General features: G+C 38.3%; 1 protein-coding gene, 1 non-coding gene and 1 pseudogene across 6 annotated transcripts in view; all 3 read left to right on the forward strand.

Moving 5' to 3' along the window:
* KDM3B (lysine demethylase 3B) overlaps positions 1-25,643 on the forward strand; it is a 95,295-nt gene that overhangs the window by 47,992 nt on the left and 21,660 nt on the right. For all 5 annotated transcript variants that reach the window (XM_071210140.1, XM_071210143.1, XM_058279296.2 and 2 more), the window contains one exon: positions 371-523. In XM_071210140.1, the coding sequence (XP_071066241.1) occupies positions 371-523 (153 nt within the window). The remainder of the gene's footprint in view (positions 1-370; positions 524-25,643) is intronic.
* LOC139439854 (carbonic anhydrase 2 pseudogene) lies at positions 6,822-9,617 on the forward strand (annotated as a pseudogene).
* LOC111766208 (U1 spliceosomal RNA) lies at positions 19,572-19,736 on the forward strand. Its single transcript, XR_002798309.1, has one exon. It is a non-coding gene; the product is annotated as a U1 spliceosomal RNA (small nuclear RNA).

The raw sequence follows: 25,643 nt of genomic DNA on the forward strand, positions 1-25,643 counted from the left end.
TTCTGACTAAGGAAAATTGTACTGTGAAATTTTACCCTAAATTTCAAGTAAAGAATCCTTTTATTTAAGCTTCCCGAAATTGAAAATTTTACTAAGTGGCAGAGTGTAGCATTCATTCCTATTGACAGTTAGTTATCCTATCCTGGTATTACCGTAAGCCCTTGAAATATCATTATATTACAAATAATTTTGTATAGTTTGTTCAGAAATATCAGAAGTTCTGAGTATTTTGTTTCTCTTAAAATATAGACGTACGTTTGAGTTTTCTTGCTGGACAAAACAACTTGAGTAGGGATCAGTGGATCTGGGGTAACTTCCTGTTAGTCAGACTGGTCAGTGCCAACAATATTCCCCTTCCTCTTTCCACCAGAGAAAGTGGCATGGAAACGAGCGGTGCGTGGTGTACGGGAGATGTGTGATGTGTGTGAAACAACTCTCTTCAACATCCACTGGGTTTGTCGCAAATGTGGATTTGGAGTCTGCCTTGACTGTTACCGGCTCAGGAAAAGCCGTCCACGCAGTGGTAAGTAAATATCCTACACAGTTCTACAGATTACTTGTAGATTTGTGTCAGTGGAGATAATGGGACTTGGGAATTGAAAAAGGAATGGGTTTGTGCCCCCTCTTTAGCTGCTTAGCTTCATTCACCTTTATTATGGTATGAGGTCTTTCAGTTGCCAATACCTAGCCTAACTGAGAAGGCTAAAACAAGCCAAGAAGGGTTATGCTTTTTTAATAATAGCTATATTGAGATAAAATTCAATATATAAAATACACTCTTTTAAAGAGTACAATTTAGTGGTTTTTCATATACTTAAATGATTGTGTGTAATTCCAGAACATTTTCATCACCCCAAAAAGAAACTTCTTCCCTGTTAGCAGTCATTCTCAAGTCCCCTCTTCCCCAGCTGTTGGCAACCACTAATCTCCTTTTATCTCTGTGGATCTGTCTGTTCTGGATATTGAATATAAATGAATTCATACAATATGTGGCCTTTTGTGGCTGGCTTCTTTCACTTAGCATAATGCTTTCAGGGTTCATCCAGGTTGGAGCAAATATCAATACTACATTCCTTTTTCCCAAATAATTATATGATTATATTATGAAATAATTATATTTTATTGTAGCCATCATAGGTCTGAAGTAGTATCTCATTGTGGTTTTTTTTTTTCACTATGGTTTTGATTTTTCATTTCTGTAACAACTGATATTGAACATCTTTTCATGTACTTGCTGTCTCTTGGCTGTTTGTCTTTGGAGAAATGTCTGTTCAAATCCTTTACCTCCTTTGGTTCTTGCTTTATCTTATTACATGCCAAGAATCCTTCTTGCCCCTTTAAAGGGAATGCTCTTCATTCTTCCCTCATCAAAGAAACAGTGTAATCAATTAACAGTGGTTGAGAGCTTTCACTACTGAGATTTGAAACATGGTTCCACACCTTGTACCAACTCTGGTATATTAGGCTAGTTACTTAACCCCTCAGAGCCCCAATTTCCTTGTCTATTAAACAAGGAATAAACAATTCCTTATTTAATAATTGATGTGTATAAAGTGGTTAGCACAGGGCCTGACATTTATGAGCTGCTCCTTAAATGTTAGCAATTAGTGTCTTCTAGCCCCGCCCATTAAAGATTACCTGCTGCAGTAATTGTTTTCTTGCCAGAAACAAGAAAACTGGATAAAGTGTATGGAACAATAGTTTGCACTCACTGGATAATAGACAACACCAGGCTCATTCCTGAGGAAAGGGAATAAACAAGGTGAACCTTACAATTGCTCCACTTATTGTCTGGAGGCAGTTCCAAGGGTGTAGTACCAGGAAATAGAACTAACACAGCTTGACAACCTCACTGAGCTGAAATAGAGATCTCAGAGTCCAGGAACAGTGAGGCAGAGTACAGAATGATAGGAGCTACACAGAAAGGGAGTATTGGAGATCTGCAAAGAGATTGCCTCAATTATTTGGCTACATAGAAAGAGAAGAAACTTCTCAAGGTCCAGAAAAGAACCTTCAGAAAGCAGTAGACTGAATAACTTGAAGAATTCATGAAGATCTGAGAATAATTTCTATTCCCAAGACCCAGAGTGGAGACACACGAGGTAGAGTCCAGAGGGTCACGCTTTAATAGAAGAAATAATTTAGTCCCAGAATAAAGGCTGTTCTGGAGTTGCCATAGCAAAGTGTAAATGTTAATTAATAGAAATAAATGTATAAATGACTGTGATGATGGAAATAGTAGAAAAGGACCTTAAAGCAGCTATCATAGATCTTATAGATATGCTTAAGGATATCTAGGAAAACATGAAAATGATGAGACAAAGAGAAGATAAATAAAAGGCCCAAGGAAAACTTCTAGAAATGAAAGGTATCTCAAAAAATAAATACAGTAGATGAGATTAACAGATTAGACACTGCAAAAGAAAAGAACAATGTACTCGAAGACATGGCAGTAGAAACTATCCAAAAGAAAGTACAAAGAGAAAAAGGCTTAAATTTTTCAAATGAAGAATGCCTCATTGAGCTGCAGGAAATAAGTAAACTACCAGACATAAAATTAGAGGCTCTAAAAGAAAGAAAACATGGGAGTGAGAGATGGAACAGAAAAATGTTTGCACAAATAAGGTCAAAATATTTTAAAATTTGATGAAAACCATAGAACCACAAATTCACCAAAGCTCAGTAAACTCCAGATAAAAGAAACATTTAGAATACAATACCAAAATACATCATAATTAAATTTCTGAGAACCAGTGAAAAAGGGAAGAGCACCCAGAGAAAAAGGCATATTATATGCAGAATAACGTGAAGATAAGAATGACAGCAAACTTGTCAAAAACACTGCAGGCCAGTACACAATGGATTGACATCTTAAACTGCTGATAGAAACCTATTACCTAGAATTTTTTTTTTTTAAGATTTATTTATTTATTTATTTTTAATTTATCCCACCACACCCCCCCAGTTGTCTGCTCATTCGCTGTGCGTTCTGTGACGGCTTCTATCCTTACCAGTGGCACCGGGAATCTGTGTTTCCTTTTGTTGCGTCATCTTGCTGTGTTGGCTCTCCATGTGTGCGGCGCCATTCTTGGGCAGGCTGCACTTTCTTTCACGCTTGGCAGCTCTCCTTACGGGGCGCACTCCTTGTGCATGGGGCTCCCCTACACGGGGGACACCCCTGCGTGGTACAGCACTCCTTGTGCACATCAGCACTGCGCATGGACCAGCTCCACACAGGTCAGGGAGGCCCGGGGTTTGAACCACAGACTTCCCATGTGGTAGGCGGATGCCCTATCCGTTGGGCCAAGTCCGCTTCCCTAGAATTTTTTTTTTCAATAAAACTTTTTAAATTAAAGTTAATATATCACAGATACCTTACATTAAATAAACATAAGAGGTTATTACCTAGAATTTATACCAAATGAAAATATCTTTCAAAAATGAGAGTGAAGGAAAGGGGATGCGGCTCAGGTGACTGAACTCCCACCTACCACATGAAAGGTCCGTGGTTTGGTTCCTGGTGCCTCCTAAAGAAGAAAGTGAAACAGCAAATAGACACAGAGAACAGACAATTGGGGTTGGGGGTAGGGGGGAAATAAATAAATCTTAAAAAAAAAAAAGACGGTGAGCTGGCATGACAGGCAGGCATGACAAGCTGCCACAATAAGATGATGCAACAGGAGACACAGAAAGAAAAACATAATGAGAGACACAACAAAAAGCAGGGAGCAGAGGTTCCTGGTGCCTCTTAAAGAAAAACGAACAAGACAGTGAACTGATGCAACAGGCAGGTGTGACAAGATGATGCAACAAGAGACACAAGAAAAAACATAATGAGAGACACAACAAAGCAGGAAATGGAGGTGGCTCAAATGATTAGGCGCCTCCCTCCCACATCGGAGGTCCCGGGTTCAGTTTCCAGTGCCTCTTAAAGATACAACACAGAGCAAGTTCAAAGAACAAGGGGGTGAGGATAAATAAATAAAATAAATCTTTGAAAAAGAGAGAGTGAAATAAAGACATTCAGACCAAGGAAAGGTGATAATTCATTACCAACAGTCTACACTACAAGCAACGTTAAAGGAAGTTATTCAGGAAGAAGAAAATGATATGGTATGGAAATTTGGATATACACAGAGGAATGAAGAACATCTTAAATGGGTGAACATAAAAGACTTTTTCTCATTTTTAGTCTTTTTAAAGATAATTGTTTTAAAGAAAAATTAGTAGCAGTGTATTGTGAGGTTTTATATTATATGGAAAATGAAAATGAATACCATAGCAGAAAGTGAGGGGAATAGAACTGTAGTTTTGTAAGGTTCTCATCCTCTGTTGAAGCGCTATAATAGTTAAAGGCAGACTGTCATATAAGTTAAAGATTAAGACTGAAAGCCCTAGAATAACCACTAAAAGATAAAAAGATACAGCTAATATGCCACAAGTGGAAATAAAACCAAATCATTAAAAATATTCAGTAAATTCAAAAGGCAGGAAAAATGAAACCACAAAAATGGGACAAAAAGAAAACAAATAGCAAAGTAATTTAAATCCAACAATACCAGTAATTACATTAATTGTAATCTAAACACCCCAATTAAATGGCAGCTATTGTCAAATTGGGTTAATTAAAAAACCCAATTATAATATTAACTTCAAGAAACCTACACTTTTTTTTTTTCTTTTTTTCTTTTTCCTTTTCTTGAGGTACCAGGGGCTAGGGATTAAACCCAGGTCCTTATATGCAGGAATCCGGTGCTCAACCACTGAGCCACATTGGCTTCCTTGAGTTGGTTTTATCATTTGTTTTGCTTGTTGTTTTGTTGTTTTGTTTTTTCAGGAGGCACCAAGAACCGAACCCAGGACCTCCCATGTGGGAGATGGGTGCCCAACTGCTTTGAGCCACATCTGCTCCCAAGAAATCTACTTTAAATATGAAGATAAAGATAGGTTAATCTAATAATGGAAGAAAAAAGGCTCCAAAGAATATTACTAAAACATATGGAAAAAAAGAAATATAGACTATAGGCTTTATATCATTGTTAAATTTCTTAAACTTGTTAACTACTTATGGTGGTTACACAAATGAATACCCTTGTTTGTGGGAAATGTACATGGCAATATTAAGTATTTAAGGAAAAGGCTGTATATAACCTACTCTCAAATATTTAGAAAATTGATAAGTACATATATAGACAGACCAGTGGATGAATGAATAGATGGATAGAATGATACAGCAAATATAACAAAATGTTAAAGTCAGTAGGTCTGGATATTTGGTGGGGAGGCACATTACATTGGGTTGTCTGTATGGGTTTTGCAACTGCCTTGTAAATTATTTAGAAATAATTTATTTCAAAATCTTAGGAAAAAACAGTAGTAAGATGGAAAATTATATACCATGAATAATATTCAGAAGAAAGCTGGAGTGACTGTATTAATCAGAGTAGATTTTAGAGCAAAGAATGTTACTAAGTATAAGGGGACTCATTTTATAATAATAAAGGGGTCAGTTCCTCAATAAGACACAGTCTTAAATGTTTATGCACCTAATTACAGAGTTTTACAGTATATGAAGCAAACATTGATAGAACTGAAAGGAGAAATAGACAAATCCACATCTGTAATTGGAGATTATAAACACTTTTTCAATAACTGATAAAACAAGTAGAAACAGAAATTCAGAAAGGATATAGAAGACTTTAAATACCATCAATCAGCTTAACCTAATTGACAGTCCATCCAGCAATAGCAGAGTGTACATTCTTTTGAATGCACATGGAATATTTACCAAAATACAGTATATATTGGGTCATAAAATAAGTCTCAATAAGTTTAAAGAGGTTGAAATAATAGAATATGCTCTCTGCCAACAAAAGGATTAAATTAGAAACCAGTAACAGAAATATCTGGAAAAATCCAAATATTTGGAAATTAAGCAACACACTTCTAAGTAGCCCATGGATCAGAAAAGAAATTACAAGAGAGATTAGAAAATGTTTTGAAATGAATGAAAATAAAAAAATAATATATCAGACCAGGACAGAACGCAGCTGGTAATGGTCTGTTTACTTGACTCTGCCCGCTGGGGAAGGACTGGTCCCTTTCCATCCAAGCGTCCCCACCTGGCACACACAATGCACTCAGTAAATGTTTGATGAAAGAATGAAAAAATAATAATAATATATCATCATTTGTGGTATGCAACTAAACAGTGCTTAGAGAGAGACGTTATAGCACTAAAAAGAAATGTTTCAAACATAAGTTTTGGTGTGAAAAAATCAGGAAAAAGAAAAACAGAAGGTACAATTTACCAATATCAGGAATGAGAGGAACTCACTGCAGCTCATTCAAACATTAAAACGATAAAAAGGTAATATTATAAATAACCATAGGCCAATAAATTTGAACAATTAGATATAATGGACAAATTCCTTGAAAGACACAACCATCAGAGTTCCCTCAAGAAGATATAGATAGGGTTCTTTCCTGCGCGGATTCTCTATTTCACTCGGTCTCGCAGTTCTGACAAGATGGGTAAGTGTCGAGGTCTTCGTACAGTCAGAAAACAACGTAGCCACCGACGGGACCAGAAGTGGCATGATCAACAGTACAAGAAAGCCATCTGGGCACAGCACTGAAGGCCAGCCCTTTTGGAGGCGCTTCCCATGCAAAGGGAATTGTGTTGGAAAAAGTAGGGATTGAAGCCAAACAGCCAAATTCTGCCATAAGGAAGTGTGTCAGGGTCCAGCTGATCAAGAATGGGAAGAAAATCACAGCCTTCGTACCCAATGATGGTTGCTTGAATTTCATTGAGGAAAACGATGAAGTTCTGGTTGCTGGATTTGGTCGCAAAGGTCATGCTGTTGGTGACAGTCCTGGTGTCCCCTTTAAGGTTGTCAAAGTAGTCAGTGTCTCTCTTTTGGCTTTATATAAAGGCAGGAAGGAAAGACCAAGATCATAAATTTTGATGATGCAGAGCAAGCAGTAGTAATAAAGTTTCATATGCCGGAAAAAAAAAAAGAAAAGAAAATAAATAAACCTGATGTATCTTTTAAAGAAGCCAAATTTGTAGATTAAAAATCCTTGCAGCCAAGAAAATTTCAGGCCCAGATGGCTTACTGATAAGTTACACCAATCATTTAAAGAGGAAATTATACCAATTCTATAAAATCTTTCAGAAACTCATTTTATATCAAGACAAGATGTAAGACATCCCCGGGGACATATCCCCTTAGGGACATCTAAATAAAAGGCGGATTCAACTCTCTTGGAACTCTGGAGGAAGATCAAGAATGACTACAAATTCTGAATTCATTTGGGGGGAAAAAAAAGACAACCTAAAAAAAGTAGGAAGGCAGTGGCAAGGTGGACTGCCTTGCCAGTCCAAACCCTTTCCCTTTGCTCAGATGCACAGATTGAGACCCACAGCAGCAGTTTGGAGTCCTATGCACATTCAGGCACAGGGACCTAAGGGCCCTAGCATTCTTTGCACAAGCAGATTTAAAAAGCAGTGCCCCAGAAACTAGAGCAACCCATGGTGAAACTTTTGGCAAGCTTTGCATATGCCCATTGTGGACTCTTAATTGCTGGTATACCTAAACAAAAACATTAGGTGTCTTTGAACATTGACCCCATCTGGCTTTGAGTGTCAGGTCCCTTAACATGAACATTACTGGAGGCAGAAAGGGGAAACTGAAATTCTTTATGGCATTGTGAACTCAGGCCGGAAAGCTGGAGTAAAAGGGCAGCCCAGAGCACAGGAGAGGAGTAGAGCAAATCATAGTTGCTGGGGATGGAAATTTGTATAAAAGCAAAGAAAACAGCCCAGGACTTTAGAGGAGGAAAAGAGGAGAGGAAAGGAAATCCTATCATGGAGGGGAAGCAATCACACAAACTAGGGCAATCTTGAAAGTTACAGCAGATGCTTTGAGTAGGAAGCAGGTGCAGAAATATTTGAGAAAGACCAAACGTTTAACCATGAGCTGTTTTAAAGGTTCAGTGTAAACTGGACCAAGTGTTAAATAAGAGCCTTATCACACAGACCCTCTACACTAAAATCTTAGTCTATAGGGAGAATCTGACTTCCAGAGTTTAGCACATCAAAATAATCAAATGCCCGTATATCAATAAAACTTAACAAGTCACACATTTAAACAGGAAGCCATGGTCCATTCAAGGGAATAAATTAAAATAACAGGGAGCAAAGATATTGGAACAACTAATCAAAGTTATTCAATCAGAACTCTAAATCACTTCAATGAGCTAAAGGAAAATAGAGATATAGAACTAACAGTTGCCAAGAAGACTGTGTTTGAACCAACAAAAGAATTAGAAAGTTTTAAAAGGAACATAACAGAACTTATGGGGATGAGAAACACTATAATGAAGATTAAAAATACACTAGAGGCATACAATAGCAAGTTTGAACAAGCAGAAGAAGCAGCGAACTAGAAGACAGGACAATTGAAATCCTATCATTTGAAGAGCAGATAGTGAAAAGAATGGGGGGGAAAATGGGAGCAGAGTGTAAGGGACATGTGGGATGACATGAACCATACTAACATACACATAGTGGGAGTCCCAGCAAAAGAGAAGGAAAAGGGGGCAGAAAAAATATTCTAGGAGACCAGTATGCAGGCAACTGAGCAGCTACCATAAGCCCAGTACCAACTCCCACTCTGTTCCCACCACTGGTGCAGCCATATTTTATCACCTGGATTATGGCAAGTACAACAGACCTGAGCACTGGCACGAGAACTCCCCATTGCCAAGAGAGAGTGCCAGTCCCCTATTGATATTGATACCAAAGCAGCCAAGCATAACATTGCCCAGCAGCCTCTGTGCATTTGCTATGAGGAAGTGACTTCTTGGAAGGATCTCAACAGTGGTCACTCTTTCAGCATGGAGTTTGATGATTCCCAGAACAAAGCAGTGCTGAAAGGAGGACCCTTCACTGGCACTTAGAGATTGATTTGGTTTCATTATCACTGGGGTTTATATGATAAGCAAGATTCTGAGCATTCTGTATATAAGAAGAAATATGCTGCATACCTTCATTTGGTTCATTGGAACACCAAATATAGGCATTTTGGAAAAGCTGTGCAACAACTTGATGGACTGGCTGTTTTGGGGTTTTTTTTGTTTGTTTGTTTTTTTGAAGGTTGGCAGTGCTAAACCAGGCCTTCAGAAAGTCACTGATATGCTGGATTCCATTAAAACAAAGGGTAAAAGCACTGAATTCATTAACTTTGATCCTCATGACCTCCTTTTCAAGAGCTTAGATACTGGACCTACAGGCTTACTGACCAGCTCCTGCCCTTCTGAAATGGGTGGCCTGGATGTGCTAAGAAAACCCATCAGTGTGAGCAGAAAGCAGATAATTGAAATTTTGCAAACTTCACTTGGGTGGGTGAACCTGAAGATTCAATGGTGGACAACTGGCACTCTGCTCAGCCTCTAAAGAGTAGGCAAATCAAAGCTTTCTTCACATAAGGGAATCCCAGATTCAATATCCAAATAGTGAATCTTTGGGTGTTTCCTTTTAGTTAGATAGGTCCCATGGTCAGTGTCCAAATATTGTTCAAGTATTTCCCTTTAGTTAAGCACAGATCCACCTTGGTGATTTGGACCCTGACTGCTTTGCGTCTGGTTTTTAGACTATTTATTTCTCACCTGATATGATTATTAATAAATGTAAAGTACTAGACTGTCATGCTTGACAGAATTTACTATTACTGATGCATTGTTCATGGTAGTAACTTTTCTGTAACAGAATGTACTATATGAATAGGAATAAAGTACGTTGGCTTTGTTCAGAGCATGTAGGGTGATAATTACTCCCAATTGTTCACCAAAATGCTATTTTAAAAACATAGGAAAGAAGATTAGTTGAGAGAAAATCCATATTGTGAAGTAAAACTGTGTAAGGTAAATCAGGTAAAAGAGTCATGATTCCATGTAATATAAATCAGAGAGTATAAATGTTTATTATTCTATATGTCATATTTTTTAAATCTTAACACATTTGTATCAGGCAATGTGATCTTAAATATGAATGATGGGAAGCAGATGTAGCTCAGTGGTTGAGTGCCTGCTTCCCATATATGAGTTCCTGGGTTCAATCCTCAGTACCTCCTAAAAAAAAATGGTGTTGTTAATTTACTGACTTGAATTAGAAATGTAAATGAAGTATCTGTAAAAGTAGTTAGAGTTTTGATACAGAGTATATTTCCATTCAAATAATATATTAACTTAATAAATATTGTATTTTAGATATATTATCTAATAAAATTCAGAATTCTGAATATATGTATAGTCAAGGAACTTAATGGCCAAAAATTTCCCAAATCCAATGAAAGACATGAATATTTACATCCAAGAAATATAATGAACTCCAAACAGGCAAAACCTTAAGACACCTACTCTAAGCATATGCTTATCAAAATGTTGAATGACAAAGCTAAAGAGAGAATTCTGAAAGCAGCAAGAAAAAAGTGATTTCATCACATACAAGGCATCCTCAATAAGATTAGGTACTGGTTTCTTACAAAAGACAATGGAGACAAAAAGGCAGTGATATACCATATTTAAGGTACTGAAAGAAACTGTCCTTCAAAAATGAGGGAAAATTTAAGACATTAATGAATAAACAAAAACTGAGTTTGTCACCAAGAAACCTGCTCTACAAGAAATGCTAAAGGTAGTTCTTTATGTTGAAAGGACAGGAGATAGCAGCTTAGAGCAGTATGAAGAAATAAAGAGATAATGTGTGGCAAAAACAACATAAAGAGGGGAAATTGGTATAGGAGCAGAGACTGTGAAGTTAAATTGGTAACCATTTTGAACTAGTAGGTTATAGACTTAGTGATTAATACAAACCCCAAGGTAACCACAAAGAAAGTATTTTATATATGTGTGTATATATATAGGATCAGAAATGAGAAAGGATCAACCAGTTATGTCACAAAAGATCAATTATACACAAAAGAAGGCTACAGTAAAGGAAAAGAGGGAAAGAGGCATAAGAATGAACAAAATGGCTGAAGTAAGTTTTGACTTATCAGTATTTACATTGAATGTAAATGGATCAAACTCTCCATATCAAAAGACACAGATTAGCAGAATGGATAAAAAAGCCAAATCCAAATATACTTTCCAAGAGAGTCACCTTATATCCATAGACACAAATAGGTTGAAAATGGTAAGATGGAAAAAAAATATTCCATGCAAATAGTAACCAAAACAGCTAGGGTGGCTATACATAGTGCATAAAATAGACTTTAAGTACTTACAAGAGACAAAGAAAAATACTATGTATTAATAAAAGAGTCAGTCCACCAAGGAAAAATAACGGTCGTAAATATTTATGCACGTCACCATAGTGTCCAAAATACAGGAGGCAACATTGACAAAGCTGAAGTCAGAAACCCCAACAATAATAGTTGGAGACTTCAACACATTGCTCTCGAAGAGAGAGCAGATTAGGTCACAGAACAAGTCTCAATAAATTTAAGATTGAAATTATATAAAGCTTCTTTTCTGACCACAGTGGAATGAAGCTAGAAATCAATAACAGGAAGAACTGGAAAGTCCACAAACATGAAAGTTAAACAACATACTCTTAATCAATGTGTCAAAGAAGAAATCCTGAGGAAATCAGGAATTATCTTGGGATGAATGAAAACAAAAACAATATACTATAGAGGATGCAACTCATAGAGGGAAATTTATACCTCTAAATGCTTACATTAATAAAGAAGAAAACGTCTCAAATCAGAGACCTAACCTCATAACTTGGAGGAAATAGAAAAAGAAGAGCAAACTAAACCGAAATTGAGCAGAAAGAAGGAAATAGCAAAGATTAGAGTAGAGTTAAATGAAATAGAGAATTTAAAAAAAAAAGACTCAAATCAAAAGTAAGTTCTTTGAAAAGATCAGTAAAATCGACAGAGCTTTATGGTAGGCTGACAAAAAAGAAGCCCCAAATAACTAAAATCAGAAATGAAAGGGAGGATATTACCACCAACCCCACAAAAATAAATAGGATTATAAGAGGATACTATGAACAATTATATGCCAATAAATTAGATAATTTAGATGGGATGGACAGATTCTTAGAAACACACAAACCACCTACACTAACACAAGAAAGAGATAGTCTCAACAGACTGGTAGCAAGTAGAGAGATTAATCAGTAGGCAAAAATCTCCCAACAAAGAGGAACAGAGATGACCCTGAAACAAAAACCATGAGTTACCCCTGCAACGAGGAATGACACACAATCCCCTCTCCCTCAAGGAAGCAGCCTCAGTAAAACCCACGCTCAGCTCACTGCAGCTCACTGAGAGGGTAGCAGGGGTCTTCCTGCCTGGGGAGAGGGAGCGTGCAGTGGAGGGCAGAGAGTTGTTTCTTTTCAGTGAGTTTGGGCAGTAGATTGCTTTGAATCTCTAGCCAGAGTATCTTGTGTCTCAGGCCCCTTAGATCTGGACCGCACCCCATTAGTGGATCCCTGGCCCTGTTTTGATCATTTAAGCTGTGCTATTTTAAGACTTAGAATAAGTTGAACCAAAAATCGAAGAAGAGCCATGAAATCAAACCACTGGGGGGGGAGTGGATGTAGTTCAAGTGGTTGAACACCTGCTTCCCATTTATGAGGTCCTGGGTTCAAACTCAGGCACCTCATAAAAACAAAACAAAAAAAACGCAACTCATTGGAGAGCAGATGTATTCCGGTGGTTGAGTGCCTGCTTCCCATATGTGAGGTCCTGGGCTCAATCCCTGGTACCTCCTTAAAAAATAAAAAAACACTAGGCAAGTTGCTTGTAGCACATTATAGTGAGTATAATTAACACTATTGATTTATAAATGTGACTGGCTGAAAGGGTTGTTTAGGGAAGTTAATGTTAATTGAAAGACAGCTAGCAGTTAATCTGGGGATGTATATCACGGTTTTGGTGATAGATGAGGATTCTGGTTAATCATTGTAACAGTCTGATATTATTGATGAATTCCAAAAAGAAATATTGGATTATGTTTGTGAACTGATCTTTTCCTCTGGGCATATTAGATTATATTGGATTCAGAGGTTTACTTGATTAAGGAATCAGTTAAACCTCTTGTGCCAGTAGGGTGTTCAGTCCCCACCCCTTGGTGGGTAGGAACTCACAGGTAAAAGGCATGGCAAAGGACAGAGTTGGAAGGTTTTTGATGTTGGAGTTTGATGCTGACGCCTTAAGCTAGAGCCCCAGGAAGTAAGCTCACAGAGGAACTGCAGGAAGAGAAGAACCCTGAACCCAAAGAGAAGCAAGACCCTGAAAGGGAAGAACCCAGGAAGCCTGAACCCTCACATACATCCACAGCCATCTTGCTCCAACTTGTGCAAATAGACTTTGGTGAGGGAAGTAACTTATGCTTTATGGCCTGGTATCTGTTAAGCTCCTACCCCAAATACATACCCTTTATAAAAACCAACCAATTTCTGGTATTTTGCATCAGCACCCCTTTGGCTGACTAATACAATCATAAATACAAGAATGTCTTTCTATTACAAGGTGTTAAGAATTTGGTGATGTGTAGGAAAAATGCAACTAATATAACTTAATATTTTTGTATCAAAGGCAAAGAAGGTACTATATAAATGTTAAAGGTAAAGAAAAGAATATGGGATTTAGTTTTATGAGATATGAATATGGTGAAGCTTTTTTTTTCTTCATTATCTTCATTAACAAGATGACATTGGTTATGTCATATAACCAATCTATTCATTTATTTATGTTTCTGAATACTGGAAAAATAGTTATCTTTTAAAATATTTATTGTGTTTTTTTTTTTCTTTTTTCTTTTTAAGAAACACTTGCCTTTGTTTTTACAATTAAATAAAAATAAATGTGCCTGGACAGAATTTTTTGTTTGTTTTTTTTTGTTTACTTTTTTACATATTTCATTTTTATTAGGGACTCATGAGCTTAAAAAACTATCATGCGTAACATAAAGAATTCCCATATATCGCTCCACCACCAATACCTGGCATTTTATATAACATTAATTACAAATTATGAAAGAAATCATCAAAATATAATTGCTAATTATGGTCCATAGCTTACATTTAGTGTATTTTTTCCATAAACCACCCTATTATTAGCACCATGTATTAGTATTGTACATTTGTTATAGCTCATGAGAGGACATTCTCATATTTGTACTATTAGCATAGTCCATCACCCACCACCTGGTTCACTGTTTTGTATAATCCTATGCCTTATATACTCATCAAAAATGTACAGTCAGGGAAGTGGCTGTGGACCTCCTGGTGAAAAAAAAAAAAGGTGCCCAGAGGCGCAGCCCCGCCCACCCCCCCCATTGTGAAGTGACACACCAAAAAGACAATGATTTAACCAGATTTTTTTTTTAAGTGTACAATCAGTGGCTCTTGGTTTCATCACAGAGTTGTGCTATCATTGCCTCAATAAATTTTAGAATGTTTTCCTTACTTCAATAGGAAAAAATCCAATACCCCCTGTATTAGTCGACAAAGGGCTACTAATGCAAAGTACCTGAAATCTGTTGGCTTTTGTAAAGGGTATTTATTTGGGGTAAAAGCTTACAGTTAAAAGGCTTCTCATCAAAGTCAGTTGCCACGTGTTGAAGCAAGGTGGTTGCCAATCTCTGACTGGGCTGTGCCTTTCCCTCTGAACTTCCTCTTCCTCTTGAGGGTTGTGGGCCTGGCCTCTTGAGGCTTCGTGCCTTCATGAAGTTCTTTCTCTCCAGGCATAGGACTTGTCTCTCAGGGCTTCCTATATCAGCCTCAGCTCTCTTCCCAAAGTCAGCTATAAACTATCAGGCAAAATGGTTGATCTCCCTCCAAGACTTTAGCTGTTTGAGCCTTCTTTCTGTCACGTGGCTGGATCAAAAATGACAAACCTCTTTATTCCATTGTGTCTCAGGACCTTTAAGTAATACTGCCTTTTGTCTGTCTTATTTTTTGTAATTGAAATAAAGTTTACTGTAAAAAAAAAAATTGTTGAAAGAGATTAAAGAAAAACTAAATAGGGAAGCAGACTTGGCTCAACTGTTAGAGTGTCCATCTAAAATATGGAGGGTCCAGGGTTTGATCCCCAGGGCCTCCTGAGCCGTGTAGTAAGCTGGCCCACACACAGTGCTGCTGCACACAAGGAGTGCCGCACCACACAGGGGCATCCCTGTGTAGGGGTGCCCCATGTGCAAGGAGTGCACCGTGTGTGAAAAAGTGCAGCCCACACAGGACTGGTACTGCACACATGGAGAACTGACGCAGCAAGATCACACAACAAAAAAAGAGACGCAGTTTCCCAGTGCCTCCAGATAATGCAAGCGGATGCAGAAGAACACACAGCAAATGGACACAGAGAGCAAACAAGGGGTGGGGGTGGGGGATAAATAAAATAAATCTTTAAAAAAAAAAAAATGGAAAGACAGTTGGTATTCATAGATTGGAAGACTAAATATCATTGATATATCAATTCTACCTAACACAGTTTACAGATTTAATGCAATCCCAATAAAAATTTGAACAGCCTTCTCTGCAGAAATGGAAACGCGAATCATCAAATTCATATAGCCAAATCGATCTTGAAAAAGAAGAACAAAGTTGGAGGACTTAGACTTCCTGATTTCAAAACTTACTACGAAGGTGCAGTAATGAAAACAGCATGGCACTGGCACAACATGGCACTGATTCTATTAACCAGTAGAATCAAATTTAGAGTCTAGGAATAAACCCTCCTATCTGTGGCCAACTGAATTTTTTTTTCTTTTGAGTTACCAAGGCTGGGGATTGAATCTGGGACCTCATAAATGGGAAGCAAGCACTCAACCACAGAGCCACATCACCTCCGGAGTTGATTTTTTTGTTTGTTTGCTTGTTGTTTATCTTTGTTTTTTTTTTTGAGGCACCAGAAACGGAACCTGGCAATCCCCACGTGAGAAGCAGGCACTTGACTGCTTGAGCCACCTCCATTCCCCTGGTTTATTTATTTATTTACTTATTATTTATCCACCTCCACTGTTGTCTGCTCTGTGTCCATTCACTGTGTGCGCATCTTTGCTTGTCTTCTCTTTAGGCGTTACTGGGAACTGATTCGGGGACCTTCCAGGGCAGGAGAGAGGTGTCCAATCTCTTACACCACCTCAGCTCCCTGGTCTGCTGCATCTCGTATTGCCTCTCCTCTTTGTCTCTTTTTGTTGTGTCATCTTGCTGCACCAGCTCTCCACTCAGGCCAGCTTGCCATGTGGGCCAGCACTCCATGTAGACCAGCTCTCCCCTAGGGCCAGCTTATTCTGCAGGCCAACTTGCCTTCACCAGGAGACCCTGGGAATCAAACCGTGGACCTCTCGTATGGTAGACGGGAGCCCAGTTGCTTGAGTCCCATTTGCTTCCAAAATGCTGCTTTTTTTTTTTTTGAAGTACCAGGGCTGGGGATTGAACCCGGGACCTTGTATGTGGGAAGCCGGCACTCAAACCACTGAGCCACATCGGCTCCCCTCCCCTGACTTTTGATAAGGGTGCCAAATCCATTCATGGAGGAAAGAATAGTCTGTTTAACACATGGTGGCGGGAGAATTGTATAGCCATATGCAAATGAATGAAGATGGACTCCTACCTCACACCATATGTAAAAATTAACGTAAAATTGAACAAAAACCCAAGTATAAGAGTGAATACTTTAAAACTCCTACAAGAAAACATAGGGAACCATCTTGAGGACCTTCTGTTAGGGAAAGTACTTGTGCATCAAAGCACTTTATCAGTAAGTAAAAAGGCCACCTTGAAAATAAGAGAAAACATTGGGAAACCATATGTCTGGTAATGGTTTAATATCAAGAATATATAAAGTGGAAGTGGATGTGACTCAAGCAATTGGGCTCCCATCTACCACATGGGGAGGTCCAGGGTTCAATTCCTAGTCTCCTGGTGAAGGCAAGCTGGCCTGGGTGGCAAGCTGGCCCGGGTGGCAAGCTGGCCCAGGCAGAGAGCTAGCACACACACAGTGCTGACCCACACAGAAAGCTGGCACGGCAAGATGGTGCAACAAAAAGAAACACAGAGGAGAGGCACAGCAGACCAGGGAGCAGGGATGGCATAACAGATTGAGCACCTCTCTCCCACTCTGGAATGTCCTGGGATTTGGTTCCCATTGCCACCTAAAGAGAAGACAGACAGAAACAGAACCACAGAAATGGACAGAGAGAGCAGACAGCAAGTGCAAAAACAATGAGGGGGATAGGAGAAATAAATAGATAAATAAATCTTTAAAATAGAAAATATATGTATGTATATAAAGAATTCCTACTACTCAACAACAAAAAGACAAGCAACCCAGTTAAAAAGTGGGGGGAAGACTTGAATGTACATTTCTCAAGAAGATATACAAATGGTCAAGAGGCATATGAAAAGATGCCTAACATCATTAGCCAATAGGGAAATGTAAATCAAATCAAAACCACAAACATATCATTTCACACATACTAAAATGTCTAGTATTTTGAAAATGGAAAAATATCAAGTGTTGGAGAGCATGTGAAAGAATAGAAACCTTTCTACATTGTTGGTGGATTTTTAAAATGGTGTATCCCTTGTGGAAAATGATTTGGCAGTTACTCAGAATGTTAGGTTTAGATTTGCCATATAGCATAGCAATCCCACTTTTATGTATATTCCACAAAGAATTGAAAGCAGGTACCTGAACATGTATTTGCACACTGATGTCCATAGCAGCATTATTCACAACTACCAAAAGGTGGAAGCAACCCAAGTGTCCATCAGAAGATGAATGGATAAACAAAATGTGGTTTTTATACATATGATGAAATATTATTCAGCTGTAAAAAGGAATGGATTTCAGGGGAGTGGGTGTAGCTCTGGTTGAGTGCTTGCTTTGCATGTACGAGATCCTAGGTTCAATTCCTGGAACTACCGAAAAAAAAAAGGTTGCATTCTTTCGCATGCTATAACATGCATGAACCTGGAAGACATAATGTTGAGTGAAGTAAACCAGATACGAAAGGACAAATATTGTACAATCACTCTTACGTGAAATAAGCAGAATATGCAAATCCATAGAATCAGGAACTAAGAATTGGGAGTTAATGTACAGTTGTTAACACAGTTTCTGTTTGGGGCAATGGAAAAGTGTTGGCAATTAAGGATGGTGATGGAAGCACAATTTTGTGACTGTAATCAACTCCACTGAATTGTATATTTGAAAGTGGATAAAATGGGAAATTTTAGGTTATGTATAACTTACCATAAAAAGGGAAGAAGATAAAACCAAAACACATAGAATCCTAATATAAACTATGGGCTATAGTTAATAGTATAATAATAATAATGTTTCATCATTTGTAACAAACATACCACATTAATGCAAAATGTTTATTATAGAGAAAACTGTGTATGAGGGAGGGCTCTAGGGAACTGTTTTCTGCATGATTTTCCTGTAAACCTGTAACTGCTCTTATTTTTTAAAACGTATTATATGAAGTTGGCATTACAATGTTAACAAAATTAGATGAAAACATTACAAGAATAAAATAAAGCCATAGACCCCTATTCCTCAGAAACACAGATCAAAAAATCTTTAATAAAATTTAAACAAATTTAAATCCACCAATACTTAAAATGGGCAATACATCATGATCAAGTGGTGTTTATCCCATAAATGGAAGGTTGTTTTAACATTTGAAAATCAGTAATTGCAATCCACCATATTAATAGGCCAAAAAGAACTGTATGATTTCTTAAGAAATACAGAAAAATCATTTGTCAAATTCTCGGCAAACTAGGTCATGTATTCTCAGTGGGGTGAAAATTTGTTCTCGGTGGGGGAAAAAATCTAAGATGTGATGGTTTGTGCCCTTCCAAATTGTCACAACACATAACCATATGTAGAGTATATTTATGGTATTAAAGTTTCTTGGGGTGGGGAGTACAGTTATGGGGGAGAATATCTGAAAAAGGTCTTCAGGAGATAAAAATAAAGGTTAAAGTATACTTAATTAGGTATAGATAGGAATGCCATACTTAATGTGAAAGACTTTATCTTTCCCCCTAATATCAGAGACAAAGCAAGTAAAGTCTATCTTTACAATCTCTATTCAACATTTTACTGGAGTTTCTATTTGATATGAAGAAGTAAATGGCAAAAGAAAAGCAATGGGAGCAGATGTGGCTCAAGCAGTTGAATACCTGCTTCCCACATGGGAGGTCCCAGTTTTGGTCCGTCGTGCCTCCTGAAAACAAACAGCAAACACAAATGAAACAAACCAACTCAGGTGAGCCAATGTGGCTCAGTGGTTGAGTACCAGCTTCCCACATATGAGGTACTGGATTCAATCCCTGGCCCCAGTAGCTCAAAATAAAAAAGAGAGAGAAAGAAGCAAGACAAGGAAATAAAAGGTATACAGAGGTCTTTATTCGCATATAACATGGTCATCTATGTAGCAGATCCTGAGAAAGCTACATAAAAACTACTGGTACTCATAAATAAGTTTAGCAAGGTTGCAGGAAACAAAGTCAGCATACAAAAATCTATTGTATACTTACCAGGCAGGGGGGATACCATGATTACAAAGGTGGTTTTCCTAGGACGGTGGCTTATTCACTGCACTCTGGATGTGCTGACCCCTGCCATTTCCCCAAATGCAGGAAACTCAACTGCATAATTTGTGGTAGTGGGGGCCTGCATTTGCGCCCTCCCCTTAAAAAAAAAATCAATTGTACATCTACATACTGGCAATAAACAATTACAAATTTAAAATTTAAAATTAATGTCATTTTCAGTAGCATAAAAACACATGGGATGCTTAGAAATTTAGCAAATATGTACAAGATGTATGCACTGAAGTTATTATAATTCAGTTGTATTTCTTAAAATTGTGTAAAGAAGAGGTATACATAATTAACTTTTGACAAAGGTGCCAAGATAATTCAATGGGGAAGAGCTAGTCCTTTCAACAAATAGTTGAAACAATTGTATATATATATTCAAAGAAAAAAAAACACGAACTTATATCTTTACCTAACACTGTATAGAAAAATTAAGTATAAATGGATCATGATCCTTAACATAAGAGCTAAAACTATAAAATTTCCAGAAAATATATAGGAGAAAAGTTTTGCATCCTTGCGTTAGGCCTGTATTTCTTAGATAGGATACAAAAGGCAAAAGAGGGAAGCAGATGTGGCTCAAGCGATTGAGCTCCCACCTACCACATGGGAGGTCCCAGGTTCAGTTCCCAGTGCCTCCTTAAGAAGACAAGACTGCGAGCTGATGGATAGGCTAGATCAGCGAACTGACACAACAAGATGACGCAACAAAGAGACACACAAGGAGGAAAACAATGAGAGACCCAACAAAGCAGGAGCAGAAGTGACTCAAGTGATTAGGCACCTCCCTCCCACATGAGAGGTCCTGGGTTTGGTTCCTAAAAGGAAGCCAAGCAGATAGTGAACAGACATAGCAAGCGCAAAAAAAAATGAGGGGGATGGGAAATAAATAAATTAATCTTTAAAAGAAAAAAGGGAGAAAAGAAAAGCAACAAATTAATGTCATAACAGTAAAAACTTTTGGGGAGCGGATGTAACTCAAGTGGCTGAGAGCCTGCTTCCCATGTACTAGGTCCTGGATTCAATCCCAGGTAACCCTGAAAACAAAAACAAACAAACGAAAAAACCAACTCGGGAGCTGGTGTAGCTCAGTGCTTGAGTTTCAGTTTCAGTCCATGGCCCCAGTAACCTAAAAAAAAAAAAAAGTTAAACTTTTATTCTTAAAAAGGTCCTGTTAATGACTTCCGGGAAGATGGCAGATGAGAAAGACAGAGAATACTCTCTTTTCCCAGAAAATAATAGGTAGGCAGAAGTGTCCTGGAAAAGAATTCTAGGGTGTTGGACACCAGGGTAAGTGTGGACACTGCCCCAAAGAGAGAGGGGCACAGGAAAAGAACCTCAATGTTAAGACAGTGAGTAAAAACTGCATCTGCTGCTACCAGGGCCCCTCCTCCACCCTGTGAACAACGAGCTTTGAATTCTCCAGCCTCCACAGACAAAGCAGGGGGCTGCAGGGATCCTCCTCCCCAGGAAAAAGAAGAGACAGGGACACAGCCTAAGGCTGATTCAGCTTTTGACCCACAAAGTTGGTCTGCTTTGTCCCACAAGCACTTCCAGACTGGGAAGGGCAGCACGGTTTTTTGCCCTGGAAACCAGCACAGGGCTAAAGAGATCCAACCGTTTCAAGACACCCTCGCTACTGACCCGGGCTGGTTCTGATTATGCAGAGGGGAGTGGAATTATTTCCTACCCAGGAAAATGGAGCAGCCAGCAAATGTTAGAGACCTGTCTGATTGATTTGTAAGGCTTTTAGCCTCCAGGCAGGATCTTCTCTCTGACTAGGCATTGAACTTAGAAGACTGCTGAAGATCGCCACCTGCTGGCTGAACAAGGAAGCACATTTAAGGGAATTAAAAGTAAAAAAACTTCGGCTTTTTTCATCTTTTACAGCTACCCTCCACAAGGCCCTTAGAAGCAGATCTGCAACTCATTACTTAGTCCAGGGCCCGGATTTGAGCAACTAACAGGGACAATCCTAAAGACCTAGAACAGATTGAATCAAGAATCAGATAATAGGAGTGGATAGCTCAGTGGTTGAGTGCCTACTATACAAATACAAAGTCTCTGGTTCAATCCTTGTTGCATCCTTTAAAAAAAAAAGCAGATAAGGGCAGTAACACAATCTTCCGCTACTAAATCTACAAAAGAGAGAGAAATTGAGCGTTGTGGTAAACTCACCATCATAATGAGATGCCTAGATATCAGCAAAGAATTACACGCTGTACTATGAAAATGAAAGAAATGACCCAAACAAAGGAATATATCAAAGCCCCAGGTGAGACATAGGATTTGAGACAACTAATCAACAAGATTCATACAGATTTCCAAAATCAAATTAATGAGTTGAAAGACAATATGGGGAAGCGGACTTGGCCCAATAGATAGGGCATCCACCTACCACATGGGAGGTCCATGGTTCAAACCCCGGCCTGCCTTGGCCTTGGCCTGTGTGGAGCTGGCCCATGTGCAGTGCTGATGCACACAAGGAGTGCTGTGCCACGCAGAGGTGTCCCCCATGTAGGGGAGCCCAGCGCACAAGGAGTGCGCCCTGTAAGGAGAGCCACCCAGCGCAGAAGAAAGTGCAGCCTGCCCAAGAATGGTGCCGCACACTGGAGAGCTGACACAACAAGATGACAAAAAGAAACACAGATTCCCGGTGCCCGGTGCCCGGTGCGCCCTGTAAGGAGAGCCACCCAGCGCAGAAGAAAGTGCAGCCTGCCCAAGAATGGTGCCGCACACTGGAGAGCTGACACAACAAGATGACAAAAAGAAACACAGATTCCCGGTGCCGCTGATAAGGATAGAAGTGGTCACAGAAGAACACACGGCGAAAGGACACAGAGAGCAGACAACTGGGGTGGGGGAGAAATAAATAAAAAATAAATCTTTAAAAAAAGAAAAAGACAATATGGCTAAAGAGATAACAACAGGAAGACAACAAGAAGTGAGCACAAAGAAGAATTTGAAAACCTGAATAGAAAAATAACAGATCATGGGAATAAAAAACATGATAGTGAGATCAAAAAACAAGTAGATGCATACAACACCAGAATAGAAATGATAGAAGAAAGAATAAGTGATACAGAATACAGAACAGATGAAACTGAAGAGAGAAGAGAGATCAAAGAATAGAAAAATTTGAGCAGAGTCAGTGAGTTGAATAACATGAAGTGCAACAACATACACATGTCATGTGAGTTCCAAAAGGAGAAGAGAAGGGAAAAGGGGCAGAGAGGGTATTTGAGGAAATAATGGCTGAAAATTTCCCAACTTTCGTGAAAGATATGAATTTACATGTCCAGGAAGCACAGCATACCCCAGACATATTAATCTGAAGAGGACACATACTGCTCAGAATGTCACTGGTAAAGATAATGAGAAAATTCTAAAAGCAGTAAGGGAGAAGTTAACCACCACACACAAGGGATGCCCAGTAATACTTCGGATTTCTCGTCAAAAACCGTGGAGGTAAGAAGACAGTAATATGATACAATTAGGATGCTGAAAGAAAAATTACTAGCTGAGATTCTTTATCTGGCCAAATTGTCCTTTCAATATGAAGATGAGTTTAAAAGATTTATAAATAAACAAAGAGAGTTTATTAAAAAAGAATTCACCTTTGCAGGAAAGTATTAAAGGAAGCCTTATAGCCTGAAAGAAAAAGGAGAGAAGGCTTTGAGGAGAGTATAGAAAGCAAGAATAGCAGAAAAGATAACCAAAAGGGTATAAAGTCACATGAAAATATTATATGACATGAAAGCCAAAGAATAAAATGGTGGAAATAAATAGTGCATTTACAGTAATATTGAATGTGAGTGGATTAAATCCCCCAATCAAAAGATATAGGCCAACAGAATGAATTAAGAAGTTTGAGCCTCTCATATGCTCCCTATGAAAGACTCACCTTAGATCCAGGAATGCAAGTAAAAGGTTGGAAAAAGATACTCCCCATAAACAGTAACCAAAATGGAGCAGAGGTAGCTATACTAATATCGGACAAAACAGACTTTAAATGTGGAGAATTTATAAGGGTTAAAGAGGCCATTATATATTAATAAAAGGGACAGTCCACAAGGAAGGAATAAGAGTCATAAATATCTATGCACCTAACCAGGGTGCCCAAAAATACATGACGCGAACTCTGGCAAAACTAAAGGGAGAAATAGACATCCCTGCAATAGTAGTTGGAGACTTCAGTATACCATTCACGTCATTATATAAAACAACTAGACAGAAGATCAACAAGAAAACAAGAGAACATGGACAATATGATAAGTTAAACCCAAGCATATAAAGAATGTTACATCCCAATCAGCGGGTTATATGGTCTTCTCAAGTGCTTGTGGATCATTCTCCAGGATAGACCACATTTTAGGTCACAAGGCAGATCTCAATAAATAAAAGAAGATTGAAATTAAATAAAGCACTTTTAATCATAATAGAATGAAACTGCAAATCAGTAATAGATGAGAAAGGGGGAAATTGGCAAACGTGTGGAGGCTAAACAACATATTCCTAAACAATCAATAGGTCAAAGAAGAAATTGTGGGAGGAGGATGTGGCTCAAACAATTGGGCTCCTGCCTGCCACATGGGACGTCCCAGGTTCTGTTCCTGGTGCCTCCTGGAGAGGACAAGCCAGATGGCTAGTGCAATGGGCAGGCACAACAAGCTGACAGAAGAAGAGACATAAGGAAAAACATAATGAGAGACACAACAAAGCAGGAAGCAGAGGTGGCTCAAGTGATTCAGAGCCTCCCTCCCTCATCAGAGGTACCGGATTTGGTTCCTGGTGCCTCCTAAAAAGACGACCAGCACACAACAAAATACACAGCAAATGCAAGCAATGAGGGAGTGGGGAGAAATAAATCTTTGAGAAAAAATTGTAAGTGAAACTGATAAATACATTGATACGAATGAAAACAAGAACACAGCTTATCCAAAATTTACGGGATACAGCGAAAGCAGTGCTGTGAGGAAAATTCATAGCCCTAAATTACCTATATTAAAAAAGAAGAAAGCCAAAATCAAAGATTTAACTGAACAATTGGAGAAACTAGAAAAAGAACAAAAAGCAAGCAGAAAAAAAATGATTAGAGCAGAAATAAATGAAATTGAGAGAAAAAAAAAATAGAGCAAATCAGCAAAACCAAAAGCTGGTGCTGTGAGATCAATAAAAGTGACAGACTCTTAACTAGACTAACAAAGAAAAAAAGAAAATGCAAATAAATCAGAAATGAAAGGGGTAGGTTACAACTGACCCCACAGAAATAAAGAGTACTGAGAGGATCTTATGAGAAACTGTATACCAGCAACCTAGACAGCCTAGATGAAATGAACGAATTCCTAGAAATGCGTAAACAACCTATATTGACGCAACAAGAAATACAAGATTTAACAATTTAAAGAGATTGAATCAGTCATCAAAAATCTCACAACAAAGCAAAGTCCAGGACCAGATGACCTCACAAAGAAATTCTCCCAAGCATTTTGAGAAGAATTAACATCAATCCTGTTTAAACTCTTCCAAAAAATTGAAGAGGAGGGAAAATTACCCAACATATTTTATGAAGCCAGCATTACCCTGATACCAAAACCAGATAAAGATACTACAAGAAAAGAAAATTACACACCAAATATATTTCTAGTGAATATAGATGCAAATATTCTCAACAAAATACCTGCAAATAGAATCTAAAAGCATATTAAAAGACTCATATTACGACCAAGTGTGGTTTATTTCTGTTATGCTAAGGTGGTTCAACATAAGAAAATAAATTAACATAGCACAGTACATTAACATATTGAAACAAGAAAAAAAAAACATGATCATTTTGATCAATGCAGAAAAGGCATTTGACAAAACCCAGCAGACTTTCTTGATTAAAAAAACCCTTTGAAAGATAGGAATAGAAGGAAAATTCCTCAATGTGATGAAGGACATATATGAAAATCCCACAGCGAACATCATCCTCAGTGGAGAAAGGTTGAAAGCTTTCCCT

The sequence above is a fragment of the Dasypus novemcinctus genome, chromosome 2 (assembly GCF_030445035.2).
Source record: "Dasypus novemcinctus isolate mDasNov1 chromosome 2, mDasNov1.1.hap2, whole genome shotgun sequence".
In the NCBI taxonomy this organism is placed as follows: Eukaryota; Metazoa; Chordata; class Mammalia; order Cingulata; family Dasypodidae; genus Dasypus; species Dasypus novemcinctus.